General features: G+C 43.5%; 3 protein-coding genes across 4 annotated transcripts in view; 2 read left to right on the top strand and 1 right to left on the bottom strand.

Annotated features, from left to right (window-relative positions):
• The window catches only part of KNTC1 (kinetochore associated 1), a 44,239-nt gene extending 43,356 nt beyond the window's left edge, over positions 1-883 (top strand). Inside the window, exons 62-63 of the mRNA XM_066609628.1 lie at positions 294-384; positions 635-883. Of these exons, the coding sequence (XP_066465725.1) occupies positions 294-384; positions 635-685 (142 nt within the window). The 3' untranslated portion in view covers positions 686-883. The remainder of the gene's footprint in view (positions 1-293; positions 385-634) is intronic.
• VPS29 (VPS29 retromer complex component) lies at positions 291-5,840 on the bottom strand. 2 transcript variants are annotated; one of them, XM_066609627.1, is made up of 5 exons: positions 5,772-5,840; positions 2,820-3,011; positions 2,332-2,567; positions 1,231-1,349; positions 291-479 (listed from the first exon to the last, which is right to left on the bottom strand). In XM_066609627.1, the coding sequence occupies exons 1-4, from the start codon at positions 5,772-5,774 to the stop codon at positions 1,232-1,234; spliced, it is 549 nt and encodes a 182-aa protein (XP_066465724.1). In that variant the 5' UTR covers positions 5,775-5,840; the 3' UTR covers positions 291-479; position 1,231. The 2 variants fall into 2 exon arrangements, with proteins under 2 accessions (XP_066465724.1, XP_066465723.1); XM_066609626.1 differs by lacking the exon at positions 291-479 and having other exon boundaries at positions 945-1,349.
• A 349-nt stretch (positions 5,841-6,189) lies between these two features.
• RAD9B (RAD9 checkpoint clamp component B) lies at positions 6,190-16,561 on the top strand. Its single transcript, XM_066609980.1, has 11 exons — positions 6,190-6,223; positions 8,083-8,153; positions 8,971-9,120; positions 10,141-10,255; positions 11,489-11,588; positions 12,575-12,681; positions 12,923-13,029; positions 13,683-13,747; positions 14,282-14,404; positions 15,453-15,558; positions 16,433-16,561. The coding sequence occupies exons 1-11, from the start codon at positions 6,190-6,192 to the stop codon at positions 16,559-16,561; spliced, it is 1,107 nt and encodes a 368-aa protein (XP_066466077.1).
• The last annotated feature ends 556 nt before the right edge of the window (positions 16,562-17,117 follow it).

The following is a 17,117-nucleotide window of genomic DNA, read 5'->3' as shown; positions in this document are numbered from 1 at the left end:
TAGGCAAGGTCTCCTATCCCAGCCCTAGTAATGCTTATCTCCAAATGAGTCTCTGTCCTAGTGAATCGCCTGGAGAAAATTTCCAGGGTCTGAGACCAGTGCAAAGCAAAAAGTAGAAAGAGAGAGGAACATTTGAGCCTCGGTTCAATATCTGACATAATTCACCTTCCCCCCCTGCAAGATTCGGCTGTTATTCATCTAAAAAAGCAAATGGATCTCCTCTGCCCACACACTGCAGAATGAAATACAAGGTTTAAAAACTCCTCACTTTGTGTGTTTTTTAAACTTTATAGGATGGATGATGCAGCGACCCTAATAACAGAATACCTCAAACAATCCGGAAATCCCATTCCATCAGACAGGTCACCTTCAGCCATTGTGAAGGTAAGTAGGCTTTAAAAAAAACAACACACCTGCCCACTTGAACTGTTGTAAAATCAGTTCTGGAAACAGATGGGGTTGGGTCAAGAGCTGTTAAGCTGAAACAAACATGAATAACCAGTAATTAAAATTGATGATCTAAAAGCTAATCAGGTCTCAGTACTGTAATTTTGACCTCTCATGCATACTGTTTACTCTTTGTTTAGAAAAAAAACTGAATCTGATAACTGGTTTCATTTTCCCTCCCCCTCAGATATATCTCAGTGAGCCGGTGAAAACAGAAAAAGGAACATCTTCCTTTTGATATTGTTTGATATAGAAAATCCTAAAAATCTTGTCCTGCATAGTTACAACCAAGAGACTTTTCAGCTGTTGACTTTTGGATCCAACTTGTACATACTCTAACTCAAACACCTGCCTTCCTTATTACTATTTATAGTCCACTGACTTTAGCAAATGCTGTTTTGACAGTTTTCTGTAAGTTGGTACTTTAAAAATAAAAATATGCATATTATAGTTGTCTCCTGATTATTACAGATGTTTTAAGATAAAGGTAGACCAAATTAAACTTTAAACAAGTGTTTATTACAAGACTGAGAATAGTTTGGGTGAATTAAACAGAGGGAGTTCCACTGTGCAGTTTGAACAGTATATATACACCTGGACCACTTTTAGGCAAAATAAGAGTTGGCCCTTCTGTAAGAAGCTGCATACTGAGTATGTCTACAACAAGGTTAAGAGTCATTTTATAAGCTAACAATCCAGCAAACACTGTGGACCTTTAGTGCGTATTGCAAAAAATAAAAATAAAAGGGAAAAAGGAGATGAAAACCAGGCAGAGGGTCTTACTTTAAGATTTCTTGTACTCAATTCTTTCTACTTTCACATCATCACCAATCAGCTGATACACATAAGTAACAACAGTGGAAGCCTGGATGTCCATCAGCACAAATGAAGGAATGATATTGCTGGAAGGGAAGGGAGTTAAGAGTTATTTTGCTGACAACATCAGAACTGAGGTTATTTAAGACCTAAGTGTATATTTGATTGCAGTCTTATTTGTAAATATGTCATTCAAGTCACTGAGGCTTGCTTCTAAGCAAACATGCGTAAGACTGGGTTACAGAACTGCTACAGCAAAGCTATTAACTGAATCCCACTTTCTCTAAGTCGGGTGCTCAATAGGTGGATCGCGATCTACCGGTAGATCGCGAGGCAAAATGAGTAGATCGCGGAGACCTGTCTCTCCAAACTATTAATATGTCAGTTTCGTCTAGTGACTAGACGAAACTGACATATTTAGCTGACACTGAAACTGACACTTTAGCTGCTCTTCAGGCATGCAGCAACAAAACTGACTAGACTCCAGCAGGGGTTCCATACATTAAAGGGGGTGTCTGTCAGACGCTTCCTTCCCCCCTGGTAGATCTCCGGGCCTTGCTGGGTTTCAAAGTAGCTCTCGAGCCAAAAAAGTGTGAGCACCCCTGCTCTAAGTGATACAATATACATCTGACTTTCTACTGCTATAGAAATCTGTATGGCAAGAAGTAAATTCACATTTTGATTCTAGTGACACTTGCCCCACCTACTGGAATCAATCACCTAAAAATTGCATCAAGTCATGCAGAAGCTCCCCAGCTTGACATTCCTGCTGGGAACAGTTACACAAATATTCTACACTAATATTTTTCTATAACTTGATAGTCTGAACTACAAGCACTCTCTCTTATGGGAAAGGTCTTTGAGCCATATAGATTTTCAGCTAAAAGAGAGCCATGGGGCACAAGTGTTCAGTCACTGGAGTCAGCAGTGTTTAGGCACTGAAGCTATATAAGGACTTCACAGCCAAGAACAAGAGGCCATGTGTGTCTTGGTGTGCTCAAACTAGTAGACAAAATACTGTGTCCCACACCCCCACCTAAATTGTTTCTCATAGTGGGTTTAACTCACTTTTCCAAAGCACTGTAGGCTCCTGTTGCCGATCCAGGGTTGATGTAGAACTTGTTTTCATGTTCAAAGGCCTCAAATTTGTGTGTGTGCCCTGAAATGAGGATGTCCACATCAAACTGCCTTTGCAGTAACGCCAGGCTGGCGACGTCTCCCCAAGGGATAACTTGATGGCCGTGGATCAGCCCAATCTTGAACTGCCCAACGGTTACAACTTTCTGTTCTGGGTAGTTCAAGTTCTAGAGTTAAAGACATAACATGGAAATTAGAAGACTGCCAGAATCTGCCAAGAATACTCATCTTGTGTTTAGTCTGCCTTGAGAATCCAGTGCAGATGCCCTGCATGTCATGGACAGGCCTTGTGTCTGATGTGGCAAGCAGCTGCCCACATTATATCTGCAGTCTATTTTTGTAGGATGTGCAACCAGCCAGGGAAAGAGAACAGCGTGACCAAAATTCACATCTGAAAAAGCCTCAAAAGCTGTCCTTACCTCATCAAAATCTCCTCTAACGACATGCACATCACCAGCCAGGGTCTTGAGGTAGTCATAGCTCTCCTTTGTGCAGAGGTTTCCGGTACAGAGGATGTGCTGAATCTTTCCTGGCACCAGCAATTTCTTGAACTTGGCTGGAAGGCTGTTGCAGCGGTGCGGGATGTGAAGGTCTCCTAACACTAGCACCAACTTAAGAGGAGGGAGAAGAGATGAGATATCACCATGCCCCAACCGGCAAGACACATTCATAGTTCCCAATCTTTTTCATGCTTCCTTTATGAAAATATATAGCATAATGCTAGGACGAAATGAAACATATCTTGAACCAGGGCATTAACAACTAATTTCAAACAAATTATTAAAACACAATAAATCTTAAAAGAGAGTCACTAATTAAAGGAGCGGAGAGGATAAAGTTATTTATGGTATGGAATGCCTTCATTTAAAAGTGAAAGAGAGCCAGTCTGATCCCCTTAAGGAAAATGTTCAATGGATGAATTTCTGTTTGGAGGCCAGAAAGAAGGGTCTCCAGTGACCGCTCTTAAAAGCCAGGAAAGTTCCTATGAGAGCAGGTGCTCTTTACAGTAACCAGTTCCCAAACTGTTTAGGGCTTCTCTTCTCATTGTGAAATCACTGATGTGCCCATGAAGCTTCCTGAAACATAAGAAGTATGTTTCCTCCTAACCGATGCCTTAAAGTGTTTTTTTGAGCCATATCGTATTAATTGAACATCAATAGTAGCCAGCCGGAGAGTTGCCACCTATAACCACCAATGTTAGCAAGAGGCCAAGATGAACAAACTTACTTTGTGCCCAGCCTTATTGGATGAAGAAGTTGATTGCAGACAGGGGAAGGGGGTGGAAAAAAACAGGGTGAGACATGAACAATGTTAAATAAAAGGAGGCAACAGAAAAGGAAACATCTCAAGCTGAATTAATAGCCATGTAATCAATGGAATTTGAATGTTAGGAACAGAAATGTTAAATTTTAAAAAAAATTGATTTGTGCAATTGATTATCCTAAAGGTGTCATGAAAGAGCTTTGCCAGCATTCACTGAACAGCATAACTGTTGTCACTTCCAAATTAGGCCCTGAGGTACTCATGTACATACATGTACCACAAAAAGTACATACATGTACCACAAAGGCTATCAGCTCTTTGTAGGGATGGAAGCTTTCCGGTGAATCTGAAGCCTTCTGTACCCACCATGGCTTCCCCATTCACTTCAAAAAAGGCCACAGCTCCATGGACCCCGACACTGAACAAACTGCTGCAGCAGCTATCCGTGTTAGACAAAAGTCACAGTGGGACAGTTAGGACCAACTAAAATATCACAAAGAACCATCAGGCTTCTGCGTTCTCCAGAACTCTGCTTAACACCAGCCTGAACAAATGTTCTGGAGAACCAGAAAGCTTTTGACTGTGATAATTAGCAGGTCCTCATAAAGGCATCATCTTACAGTGCCTTCTGAATTATGAAGGAATCTGCATGCACACAGACAACCCAGTTTCCATGCTGCAAGAGCTGTCCAAAACTGCTCACCTTGCATCAAGTGCTACCATGGCTGCTGCAGCACACGTCTCTGCTCACACAAAGCTAAGTCAAGAAAACAGACAGCAAGCTGCCCATGTGACATCGCGCAAATACAACCAGGGACCTAACTCTCATCCCTTCTGCCCCCAACTATACCCACCAGAGCTTTGTACCCACCAAGAGTCCACTTGGAATGCACCCCCTGCACAGCTGCTCATTTCAGGAATCTGTACTGCTCCAAGAGGGTTAAGCCAAGCATAACTCTGAGAGGGAACTACAGCCATAAATCCCACGAATGAGTTGCTTATCGCCAAAGATCATTAAAATAATCTCTCAAGTGATCATTAATGTTGTTAATGTGAAGCAGGGCAAAGGCAAAGGAAACAGGTGCACCTGCAGGTCCCTCCCTGGTGGCAAAAGCCTTGAGGAACCCAGCCGGCAAGTCAAGGCTACTGAGGAACTACCACACGCAGCTGATGATGACGATGGAAAAATAAAATGCAGGGAAGGAGGAGGCGGGAAGGAGGATTTGGGGGTGCGGCTGGGAGTCCTGTCTCTGCTCGCACGTGTTGTCTCAGTAATGCCCACAGCATGTTCAGAAGGGAAAACAGGATTTTCCCCACAGCGCAGACTGGGGCACGAGGGCTGAGAGAAGGACGGACAGCTTGGATCTCCCTCTGCCAGGGACTCACCAGACCAGAGGTGTCAGACAGAAGGCCTGTGATCCGAATGTGCCCCCAGGAGCCGTTCATCAGCCCGTTAAAACTGGGTGCTCCCAGCATGATAATTGGGGGATCTTGATGTTATGAACAAGGTTTGCACATTTTCTCTTCTGCCATTTGCAGCTGATGAGTTTCTGTGCAAGAACCAAGTGCTCATTTCTGGCCATCAGCTGCTTAACAACGTCACTCTCAGCTTAATGACGTCACCTTCTGCTTAATGATGTCAATTCTTTTCTCATGACATCACTTGCTGCCTAATGATGTCATTTCCTGCTTAGCAGCACCACTTCTGCTTGATGACGTCACTTCCAGCTTAACGAATTCCATTTCTGCTGAACGACACAACTTCTGCTTGACAATGTCAATTCCTGTCTCATGATCTCACCACTTGCCTAATTACGTCATTTTCCGCTCTGCTTGGCATCACTTAATTATGTCAATTAATTATGCTTAATTATGTCACCTCTGCTCAATGACGTCACTTATTGCTTAACGACATCACTTTCTGCCCAGTGACGTCACCTCCCGATCACTGACGTCACCCTCTCCTCAGTGACGTCACCTCCTGCCCTCTGTGTGAAAGGAGCTGGCCCCCCAAGCCCCTCCCCCTCTGCCCCGATTTTCCCGCAGCGCGGGGCCCGGGGGCAGCCGGAGAAGTCTGGGGGGCTCTCTCCCCGCCCCGGAGCGCTCACCATCCTGGACCCCGCTCCGCAGCGCTCGCTCTCCGCCTCGGCCGGAAGCAGGAGCGACGGAAAGCGGCTTGGGGTCAAAACGGCGCAGAGCGCGCGCGCGGAGGCGCCTGTCAGTCACGGGAGCGCACCGCCTCCATCCGGGTACCTCGGAGGCTTCCTCGCGGGCCAAAGGGTGGGGGCTCGATGGGGACGCGCAGAGACTTCCGGACCCCGTCAGACGTGCCCACCCCGGGGGAGGCTGCGCTCTGATAGGCTGTCGGGGCGCCTCTGCCGGCCGCCGTCGCCACGCAAATGGCGGGCCGCGCGAATGGGAGCCGGAAGTGGAGGCGCCGCACTCGCCCCGCCTCTGCAGACAGCGGAGCGCGCGCCTCCCTCAGGCCTTCCCGCCTTTTCTGCAGGCCCCTCCCCCTCCCTCAGCATGAGGGGCGTCGTGGGGGGCGCCCGCCTGGCAGGTAGCCCAGGCCAGGGGGCAGGGGAGGAAGGCGCTGCTCACGTGTAGACATACATGCATTACATACATACATACATACATACACACACACGCAGTGTATTTGTGTCTATATCACGTGTGCCATCATCAGTGCCACACAACGTCGTCATCATCATCTTCATCACCATCCTCAGTTCCACAATGCACCACTCATACATATGCGTGTGTAGAAAATATATTACTATATATAAAATAATGCCACCATCATCAGTTCCACACTACACAAAACATCATCATCATCTTCACCTCCATCATCATCATCAATTCCACACTACACAAAACAGATTATCATCTTCATCTTCACCTCCATCATCATCATCAATTCCACACTACACAAAACAGATTATCATCATCATCTTCACCTCCATCATCATCATCAATTCCACACTACACAAAACAGATAATCATCATCATCTTCATCTTCTTCACCTCCATCATCATCATCAATTCCACACTACACAAAACAGATTATCATCATCATCATCATCTTCATCTTCTTCACCTCCATCATCATCATCAATTCCACACTACACAAAACAGATTATCATCATCTTCATCTTCTTCACCTCCATCATCATCAGTTCCACACTACACAAAACAGATTATCATCCTCACCATCATCATCATCAATTACACAAAACAGATTATCATCATCTTTTTCACCTCCATCATCATCATCATCAATTCCACACTACACAAAGCACAATTATTATCATCTTCATCACCATTATTTCCACACTACACGAAACACAGTTGTTATCATCATCATCATCATCATCATCACCATCACTATTATTTATTCCTGGATACACAAAACACAGTTGTTGCTGACACTGGTTTTACACATGCACACACACTCACTGTAAGCAGGGCAGGCCTACCACCTCCGGTGCCAGAAGGTCTTGGGCCCACCTTAGGCCAACTACTGCTAGCATCATCTATAGTTTTAAAAATACATAACAAATATTCATGAATATAGCAGCCTTGTGGTGATTCTGGTCCTTGGACCATCTGCACAAAGCTGTCAATGGTGGCAGCAGCTTTCCATTGTTTTCTCCTCTGCTCTTCCTGGTGATTGTGCCAGGGAATGAACCCGGAACCGCCTGCAGCCTTGGCAGCTGCTCTACCACTGAACTGCAGGCCCGATATATGTGAACTCTTTGATTGCTATATTTTTAAAGGTGAAATTGATCCAAGCTTCATTTACACTGGTGTTTCTCAACCAGTGGTACTTGAGGTGGCTTCTGGTGGTACACATGAGACCCCAGACCCCTTCCACCTGGCAGCCAGACCAGCAATGCAACCTGACAGGAAGCAATAGGAGGCTTGGCTTGGCAGGCAGAGCTGCAGCGTGTGCTTGAAAAACCCCTCCCGTTTGTCGGGAATCTCTTACTGGTGTTTGTTGCATTGCAACTGACCTTCCAATCCAGAAGTAACTGGTGTTGACATCATCACCTGTCACTTCCAGTAGTACTTAGGTGGGACCATGCAAAGGAACAAAACATTGAAAAACACTGATTTACACCTAAATTAAACCTAAGAGTGAACCTATCCTTGGACTGGGATTATGGTGGCAAGTCAGAAAATAGACAGAATTGTAGAGACTTGTGATTTTAATATGAGTTCTAACTGAAAAGTGTGTACAGAATGTGGTCTTCCTCTCATCACCCCACCCTCTAAACTAACATAAATCAGGTTTAAATCTTTGCCTTTACGTTTTTTTTCTGGGCACAAGAAAATTCATGTTAATATCATACACTATGAGTTTGCTGTATAACCAAATGTGACCTGTATCTTTTTTATGCTGTATCTTTACTACAGTATTTGGAAGGGCCATTCATGCCATAGCACGAATCAGTGATGAACTCTGGTTTGATCCTGTTGAAAAAGGAGTAAGTACATTTTGAAGTCAGAAAAAAACAAGTCTGCAATTAAATTGCAGGGGGGGGGGGATAGGCCACAGAACTGGGTTGGTTTGGACACAGCTGGTGTTAAGAGAGATGTCAGAAGTAGACCAGGCAGGGCACTGGCTGAGGCGGGCAACCATAACCAATGGGGGTCCATGAGGCCAGGCCAACCTCAAACCAACAATAGCAGTAACACAATTAGCACCCAATGTACCAGCAGGGGACAGATGGGGGTTGCCAAGATGTGTCCAGTGAAGGGCTTTGCTCCAGAGTCCCCAGCCAGCCAGCCACCTGATTCCAGCAAAACAAGGTCCCTGCCCAGAGGGGCATACAATCTATCAGTTAACACAGGGGAGGAGAACAGAGGCAGAGGAAATGGGAAGAATATGTGATTATTTCCATTATCCATAGTTAGACTGGGTTACAGTGGGATGGGGAATTTTGAGATTGTGCCAAAGATTTAATGGAAAAGGTGGATTCTGAGGAAATTTGAAGAAAGTAAGAGAGAAAACCTCGTGCAGATGTTGTGGGAGAGGGTAGCAGGCATAAAGGTCTGCAAGAGAGAATGTGTGGAATTTATTTAGTGATATTAATTTATATTATCCACTTCCTAAAATAATTTAGATTTCTTGCTATATAGCCTATGTTTATGTAGGCACACAGCTGCAAAGATCCACAAAGATATCCTGCGTATATCCAGCCAGCCTGAAGCAATTCTGCAACCCCAAGTACTACCACATTATGCCTTTTCGCTTGGTATAGATGTTGTTCATGCTGACAAAATATATAATCCTGTCCACAGCTTTCCCTGAGGTCCGTGAATGCTTCGAGGTCAGCGTACGCCTGTGTCTTCTTTTCATCTATGTTCTTTCAACGCTATTCCTGTAGAAATGCTCCTGAAATTTATCCGAATAAAAATGGCATACATTTTGCATATAAATTAGTCATAAAGGTAAGTCTCAGTGGATAAGACAACATGACTGTTGTCCTATTGACAATAGTGTTGTCACTAGACAATAGTGTTGCGGGACTGGCCCATCCATAAAAGTGAGTGAGAGGAATGTCTCAGGTGGCAGGGTTGGGGTTGGGGGGGGTACCTTCTAGCCTCTACCACTCCTCCTAGATTTGAAACAGAAGACAGGAAGAATGAAACAGAGGAGAGTAGTGGGCTAGAGTTTTGGAGACGTTCTGGCCCACCATTCCGCTTCACTCTTCTGCTCCCACCATTCTACTCATTATGAATCCAGCGGAGGAGCTGCAGTGGCTTGTTGGCAGTGGGTAGGTGGGGGGGAGCACATTTGATGCATCATCTCAAAGGCTGGTCCTGCTGTTTCAAAGGAAATAATATTGTTATTGTCGCTTCTAGGTCTTTTAAACAATATATTAATAATAATAATAATAATACAGGTATTTCTATACTGCCTTTCTTGGTCCTCAGATTTCTCCTTAGACTTTATTCAAGGCCGTTTACATAGGCAGGCAAATTTAAATCCCCGTAGGGTTCTATCTTTCAAGAAACCACAACATTCAGATGTTTCTTTCTTGATCTGGTCGCACATTCTGGCCTCCATCCTCCCACGCTCAGAGCAGATGGAGCTCGGCTCAGCTTGTCAGCTGCTTCAAGGTCGCACGGTGCCGGTGGCCTCGAACTGGCAACCTTCGGATGTTATCTTCAGGCAAATGGAGGTTCAACCCTCTAGACCAGACCTCCTGCCCTAACTTCCCTAACATTATTAATTTCTATCCATTATGTATTATTAGTGCAAGAAAAAAGAAATAATAATTAATAGTTTAGCCCAAAATAACACACTGATTTAGGTTTCTATGCTTTGGTAATGTACATTTTACCTGCATGTTTATGTTGCAGATACTGCATTTATATCCAAACCATTGTCATGTTTAATTTTGTGATTTTAAGGACTCTGCTCTAGTCAGTGGGAAATCTCTGTATTAATAATCTTTTTCTTTTCAGGCTGTGCTACCTGTGTTTAGGTGCTTAAACACGCTGGAAAAGAATGTAGAGAAGTGCAACATTTATGTAAATGTTATTGACAGCTACGTTGTTTTTCAGCTTTTCTGCAAACATGGTAGGTCATTCATTAGCACATGATTTTGTAAACCCCATTAAGGACAGAAAGGCAGGGTTAAACCATCCAGGCAAAGATTCCCCAAAACTCACAACTGCTTTAGATTTATTTTTGACAGGGGGGTGTGTGTGTGTGTGAGTGTGAGAGAGCGCCTTAAGTGTCCAGATCAAATAAATACATAAAGAAATAAAATTGTATGCATGTATTATATACGTACTCTACATTTTCTACACTGGGGGAAAAAACCCAGCTTTAATTTCTGTATTATGATCTTTTGAAAAAGGTAGGCACCAAAATGGACTAGTCAACCTATTTCTTATTCAGATTTACTGTACGTGATTAGAAAGAGACATTACACAAGCTGTTTTAATAAACAAACTTACCTAAGTGCTTGGTATCCGCCAGGGGGCACTAAATGTCACCTTTTACGTATTTCAACTAGCTGTGCAACACAGCTGGGCATTCAGTATTATGAATGAACACGTGGGGTTTGATATAGCAATAAATATCAGTCTAAAAGCCAGTGAATGCAAAAATGGCCACCACATAAAGACCACATCAAAGGACTTCTCATAGTGTCTGTCCCCAAGGCACAGCAAACGTTTAAGAAGCAGTGATTTCTCCAGGCTACTGCAAACTGTTGTATTTGGGAGATTTGTGGATGGCTGGAGGAATCTCCCAACCCATGGAGAATCGTTTAAGCCAGGAGACCTGCCTGTAGGCACTACATTTGGAGAGTTAGGGCGTAATCCTAACACACTTTCCAGCACAGACATAAGGGCAATGCAGCTCTGAGGAAAGGAAACAAACATTCCCTAACTTTTAGGACACCTCTGTGAGTGCCCCACAACTGCAGGATGCAGCACACTCCCATTGACACAGCTATGCCAGTGCTCAAAAATGGGTTAGGATTTGGGCCTTATATTGTCACCTTGCACCTTCTGAGAGCAGAGTCTTTGGATTGTACATATTGCAAATAATATCATTGCCACAGCCCAACCAACATCAAAGCAAGTTAAGTGATCATCACGCAAACAGGCTCCAAGTATGTTGCCTACTTCATACATTAGTTAATGCTCAAATAAGCAAATAACACTGATGATGTAATTTTGTACCAACATTAGAACGAGTGACTGTAAAGATACGACTGCCATCAGATGAGAAGTTCTGTATCATTTGTTCAAGGAAGTGAGCAAACGCATGCTAATTCCACTCCATATCCTCTCTCTTCAGGTGTTGTGAAAACTCATAACTTAACTTTTCAAGAAAGCGAACCTTTGCAAGCTGTGTTTGCAAAGCATTTGTGCCCCAACGTGCTGAAGTTCCAGTCAAGGTAACATCACACTAACAGCTAACAAGATTCTTGTCATGGATTATCGGATGTGAATGCCTTTCACTGTCAAAACATCCAGCTCATGTGAGTGCAGGCAGGGACACAACACTTGCAGGGTTTCCTTCCCCCTCCCACAAGATAAAATAGGCATCAGGCAGAGAAAGTTCTCATTCTCCTGGGCACCCTACAAGACAGTTCCTCAGGCCTGGTCCTTCAGGGGCCAGCTAGATAGATCACTGGCCAAGGCCCCACCCTCATCAGAGGGCCCACCTAGCCAAGCAGATCTCTGAACCCTCATTGGCAGAGCCCTATGCGCCATCAGAAGGCAGATGGGGGGAGGCTCAGTGCAAAGCTTTGCCTTGGGCCCTTGACAAAATGGCTGAGGCATTGGGGGTGGTGTTAAAGGTGTGCCAGCTGGTGCACTGAGGGCCGAGCTGGCTGGGATAACCCTCTGTGCCAATTGCACCGTCATGTGCCATGTGGAAACTCAGTGCAGGTCTTTGGTTCAGGGCCCAAGCAACCTCTTACTGCTCTGCTCTCTCTTCTGTGTTTGTCAGCAGAAGAAATCAGGAGAGACCTGTTTGGTTCGGTCTCCATCACCACTTATGGAGAAAGTGGGTGGGGGAAGGGAAGTTGGTGTCCAAGCCCCCAGCAGGATACTACACTCTGGCTTCTGTTCATTTACTCCAGGCCTTCCCCGTGTCTGGGCAGGGCTTGCAGTCCATTAAGAACAGTCAGAAAATTTTAAGGAGGAGCCTTGGTAGAGCTTGTTTAACATTTCTAGCACTCATTATCTTGTTCAACCTTTGTACTCAAGAGGCTGTGGTGGTACTTTGATCTGAAATTTTAAAGATTGAACTAGCAAATAAAAAATCAAGGTGGAGATCATTCATGTTATATAAGCTAGTCTACCTGTTTTCATCACTTATGTAACAGACAGAGAGCAATTGGTTTCTTTAATATTATTGCTTTCTCAAACTTCTCAGGCAGCTATCTGATATACTGATGCATTTTCCAACCAGTCAAGATGAAATAACTTTAGCTGTAACACCAATGAAAGTTTGTTTCAAGACTTACATGGAGGATGAAATGGGTAAGGCTTAAATTTACCTTGTATCCTTTGAAAAAACTTGAATGCACCTCATTTCATGCTTAACATCATGTATACAGTGTCAGGCCCACATTCCACCAGGCCTGCAGTATTCAATTGCTTGTGTTATACCAGAGTATGAATTTTGCAAAACATTTTCAATTATTCTCAGTAAAGCTCTTAGGAGTTTTTATTATTGGACTACTTTGTTTTTAATCTCTGCAACTGTCGTGATTTTGAACAGATTTTGCAAAGGCAATGCATACTGAGATACACCTCACTCCAGAAGAATTTGAATACTTGCAAGTTGGAGTAAACTCTGAAGTCACATTTTGCCTTAAAGAGCTAAGGGTAAAGTTGTTTCTTATGTTTGCTCAATTGTACAGTAAATTTCAGGATTACACAGCTGTCTTCACTCATGAACACCCACCAAGTTCTTTGGTTTAGGCAGGCAGCTGGTTGAAGGGCACTGGGCTGGAGTGGGAGAGGAAAGTGACCTTAAACTCAGACAAGAAGGACCCTGTTCAATCAGACCAAAGGACCGTGTAGCCCAGTATCCTGTTCCCAGTGGTGGCCAACCAGAAGCTTCCAGGGAGACCAAAGCATATAAAAAAATATTAGCCAGTTGTCCCATCTGTAAGAGCTTAAAATATATATCTAATGCTCCATAGTATTAGCTTATAGTTGAGGCTAAAACGACAGGCAGCTTAAAAATGAAAGACTAACAGCCCAGTCCTAACCAACTTTCCAGTGCTGATGCAGCCATGCCAATGGGGTGATGGTACAATCGGAGGCTTCCTCGGGGCTGCATTGTGGCTGAAATGTTAGCTAGGATTGGACCCCAACTAATTTATTTCAACATAAGCTTTCATGAACAACAGTCCACTTTATCGGTGAAATAGGACTATGGTCCACAAAAGGTCATGTGTTTGTTTTCACTGCAGCAAATTAACAGGGCTAGCCCTTAAGATATCGGAAGTTAATTCACATCTTTCATTCTTTAGGGACTTCTGGTTTCTGCAGAGGCTCTCTGTGCTCCAATCTCTGTTCATTTTGACATTTCAGGAAAGTAGGTTGATGTATTTTTTTATTTGGTGGGGGGGATAAGTGTAATATTTTATTAACAGGCTTACATAAAGTTTGCAAAAGATAGCATAATTTGAACAACTTGCTTTCTGAAAGGAGTTGTATTTCTAGGGATCATTTTGCATGCACTTCCTCCTCAAAAAGTATTTCCATAGTAGGAAATTTGCACATGTAAGCCACAAATACAGAGCGCTGTGTTCACCTGATCATGTGGCAGTGTACTCATGGGCAGGTTGGACTGTGGCCCATTTGAACGTGGTCATTTGTTTGCACAAACACATGGGTCACGCGCAGTTAAGTGTGCTTATGGACCTTGATGATTTTTTTTAACATTTATTAATTCAATTGTGTAATGCTATATGAGATGCCAAGTGTTATTTTAGTAGTGTTTTAGTAGCCGTCTTTAGATGACAGAAGCCTAGTCTTTTTTGTATACTGTTAGAGGACATGCAGACTTACCATCAAGGGGGATCTCTGCTTGTGCCTATCAGCTCAGACTCTTATTTTCCACTTACAGGCCCATTGCTTTCAGCATTGAGGACACAGTGGTAGAAGCCAGTTTTGTTCTTGCGACCTTAGCAGATACTGAAAACAGGACATCCTCACACCATTCTCCACATCTTTCACACATCCACAAAAGGTGACCCTGAATTTAAAGTCAGTTATTTCTTGAGAAATACCAAATTAAGATGCAGGGAGATCTGTTCAAGTACAGTAGATGATATAATTAACATTGGTGCATTTACTCCCCCCCCCTTCCAGTAACAATTTGCTGAGCCACTTGGAAAGGGGTACCAGTTAGGAAAAAATGCATGACCATGTCATGGTCCAAGTACAAAACTATATTAGAGGGATTTGTGCCTTACCTGGCAGCTGCTTCTAGTGGTCAAGGAACTACTGTAATTGCACATCAGAATAATACCCAAGCAGCACTTTTTATTCAGTATTGCGCAGGCAGGTGATTCATGACTTCGCAGGCTCTGTTCACATGCTGGAGTCCAAGGCATTGATGTCAAATCCTGGAATCTCCCACCATACGGCCCAAAGGAGGAAATTGCTCAGGAAGCCCAGTACTACATATGTTTACTGGAAAGTAAAGGCTAGTTTGTTTAAGAGAGTTTACTTCCTCAAAGTGTTCATAGGATTGGAACCTCAGTTAATTTCTGAGCATTTTTGATACCTGGAAATGGTCAGATTTATAGCAGAGAGGTATCTGCCTAGCAAAGTTCCCAGTTTCTTTCATGCCTTTGACTCATATTTCATCAATGCATCTTTGACTCATATTTCATCCTTACCACAAAACAGTTCACACCTGTGATCATCTTCAGGCTGGTTCCCTACACACATTGGTTGGCAAATACTTGCTTCCTTGCCAAGAGCACAATGAGTGTGGGATTCTGAATGGTTTCCCTTCTTCAGAAACTGAGGGGGAATTCTTCAAATCATATCTGCAACGATGGTGCGTAGTGCACACATGAAGACTACCCATTGCAACAGAAAGACAGCAACACTGGAAGAGACCTGAAGCAGACAGCTGGATCTTCTGTCCACTTTTATAAGAAGCCTAAACCAAGATAGCTAAAAAAAACCACATGCTGCAGAGAACAACAGTACCAAAACAAGAGCTTTTACCATTATTTGCTAGAATGGAAAAGGAATTTAACACTTCATATTGTGTGACATTTTAGGAGTCCTGCACTGAAGAGAAGCAAGAAAGACATAGAGACAGCCACAAATACAGCTGATAACCTCATCCCAACAGAGGAAGTGGTCCCACCAGCTCCTTATGAGGAGGTAAGGAGGAAAGCCAAAGGTATTGGAGTGGTTTCCTTGAAAAACTCAGAGAGAAGTGAATTCCACATCCCAAAACGAAAGCAATTTTGGCTTGTACTATAGTGTAATGGTCTCAACAACACTGATTACAATTTATTTAAATATGAACTTGTTTCCTCCATCTCAGGACCAATAGTAGATTATCACTGAAGCTATCTATTCCATAAGCCTTGACATTTTTGTTTGTGCTGAAGAAATGACATGGGGTCTCCTTGGAATTCAGTGGACCCTCCCTATGCTATTTTGCTAGCAGAGGTGATAAAATGAGATTTTTGACATCCGATGCAACTTTTCTTTTGAACTGCCTACATCATGTACCAAATTGCTCTTACAGCTCCCATCTGTTTTCAGAAGCAGTGCGTCATTGGATCTGAAGGGCTGTTTTCCAAGAAAGGCCAATCCAAGGCCCCTTTGGCCTGTGGAAATACTTGTAAAAGCTACTTGGATCTGGGTCAGAATTTGTACTTATGAGCTAAATTAAAAGTGACAGTGGTCCAGCCCAACCCAACAGGGACTGTACTGTGTCAGGGGAGACGGACAGAATTAAGACTGAACAGAGGAGCTTGACCTCCCCCCTCTGCATTTCTCCCCAAAACTGTTGCTTCTTTACTGCTGATGACAGAAACCCACTATGATAAAAATGGCCAGGAAAGGGGGGAGCAACCAAGGCCGTTGAGGGGTTCAGCTACCCCCCTCCCTACCCTATTTTAAACTACAATCCAGTCCCAACACAAGGCTCTGTCACATCTACTTTAGCTTCCAACATGCAGCATTAAAGGATTTGGACTGAGACTGTGCTTGTCCAATAGTTAACTTCCTTTATTGTCTTTTTTAGTTTCACTCCTTGTTCTTTGGAGCTGTTTTGTCAAAGGCCCAAGACGTCGGCCACGTGTTCCACAGCTTGGCCACAGCAAGTGACACAGAAGAAGAGCTTAGCAATGGACAAATCTCTCAAGCATTTTAGCAATCAAGTATCTGTCTGCAACAATGGTTTATATTACTAAGAAGCAGATGGACGCCTGGCATGCAGTGAAGTTGAACTTTTGTTTGTCTTAGAGTTTTGTATGTGGTTTTTTTAAAATGGTAGATCCCACTGTTCAGTGTTCGAAGTATTTAGCTAGCATTAAGACAAATATTTATCCTCTGCTTACTACCACTGTAACTTTTTCAGCTGCTTTTGAATTAAAGTCAGCCATATCTGATGAGATTCAGTTCAGTTAGCATACACTTGAAGCAACACTTGCATTGTTTGACCCAAGAGAATTTAGGGAACACATGGTTAAATGCACAGAACTAGTTCCCTTCTTTGTCCCCCTATAAATCGTGTGTGTATATGTACACTGGTTGTGGTTAAAGGATATTAAAAAATCTTGAAGTGTTGCAGCATAGATCGTGCAATATTATGACAATGAAACAGAGAGGATTAGAAGCCTCCCTCCTCCTTTTGGAGGCATGTTCAGTCTCACGCAGAAGCTCTTCTGATTCTGCTGTTCTGGGAGAATGCATGTGGCCGTTTCAGC

The sequence above is a fragment of the Tiliqua scincoides genome, chromosome 14 (genome assembly GCF_035046505.1).
Source record: "Tiliqua scincoides isolate rTilSci1 chromosome 14, rTilSci1.hap2, whole genome shotgun sequence".
NCBI lineage: Eukaryota > Metazoa > Chordata > Lepidosauria > Squamata > Scincidae > Tiliqua > Tiliqua scincoides.
This window is presented reverse-complemented; position numbering and strand designations above follow the sequence as displayed.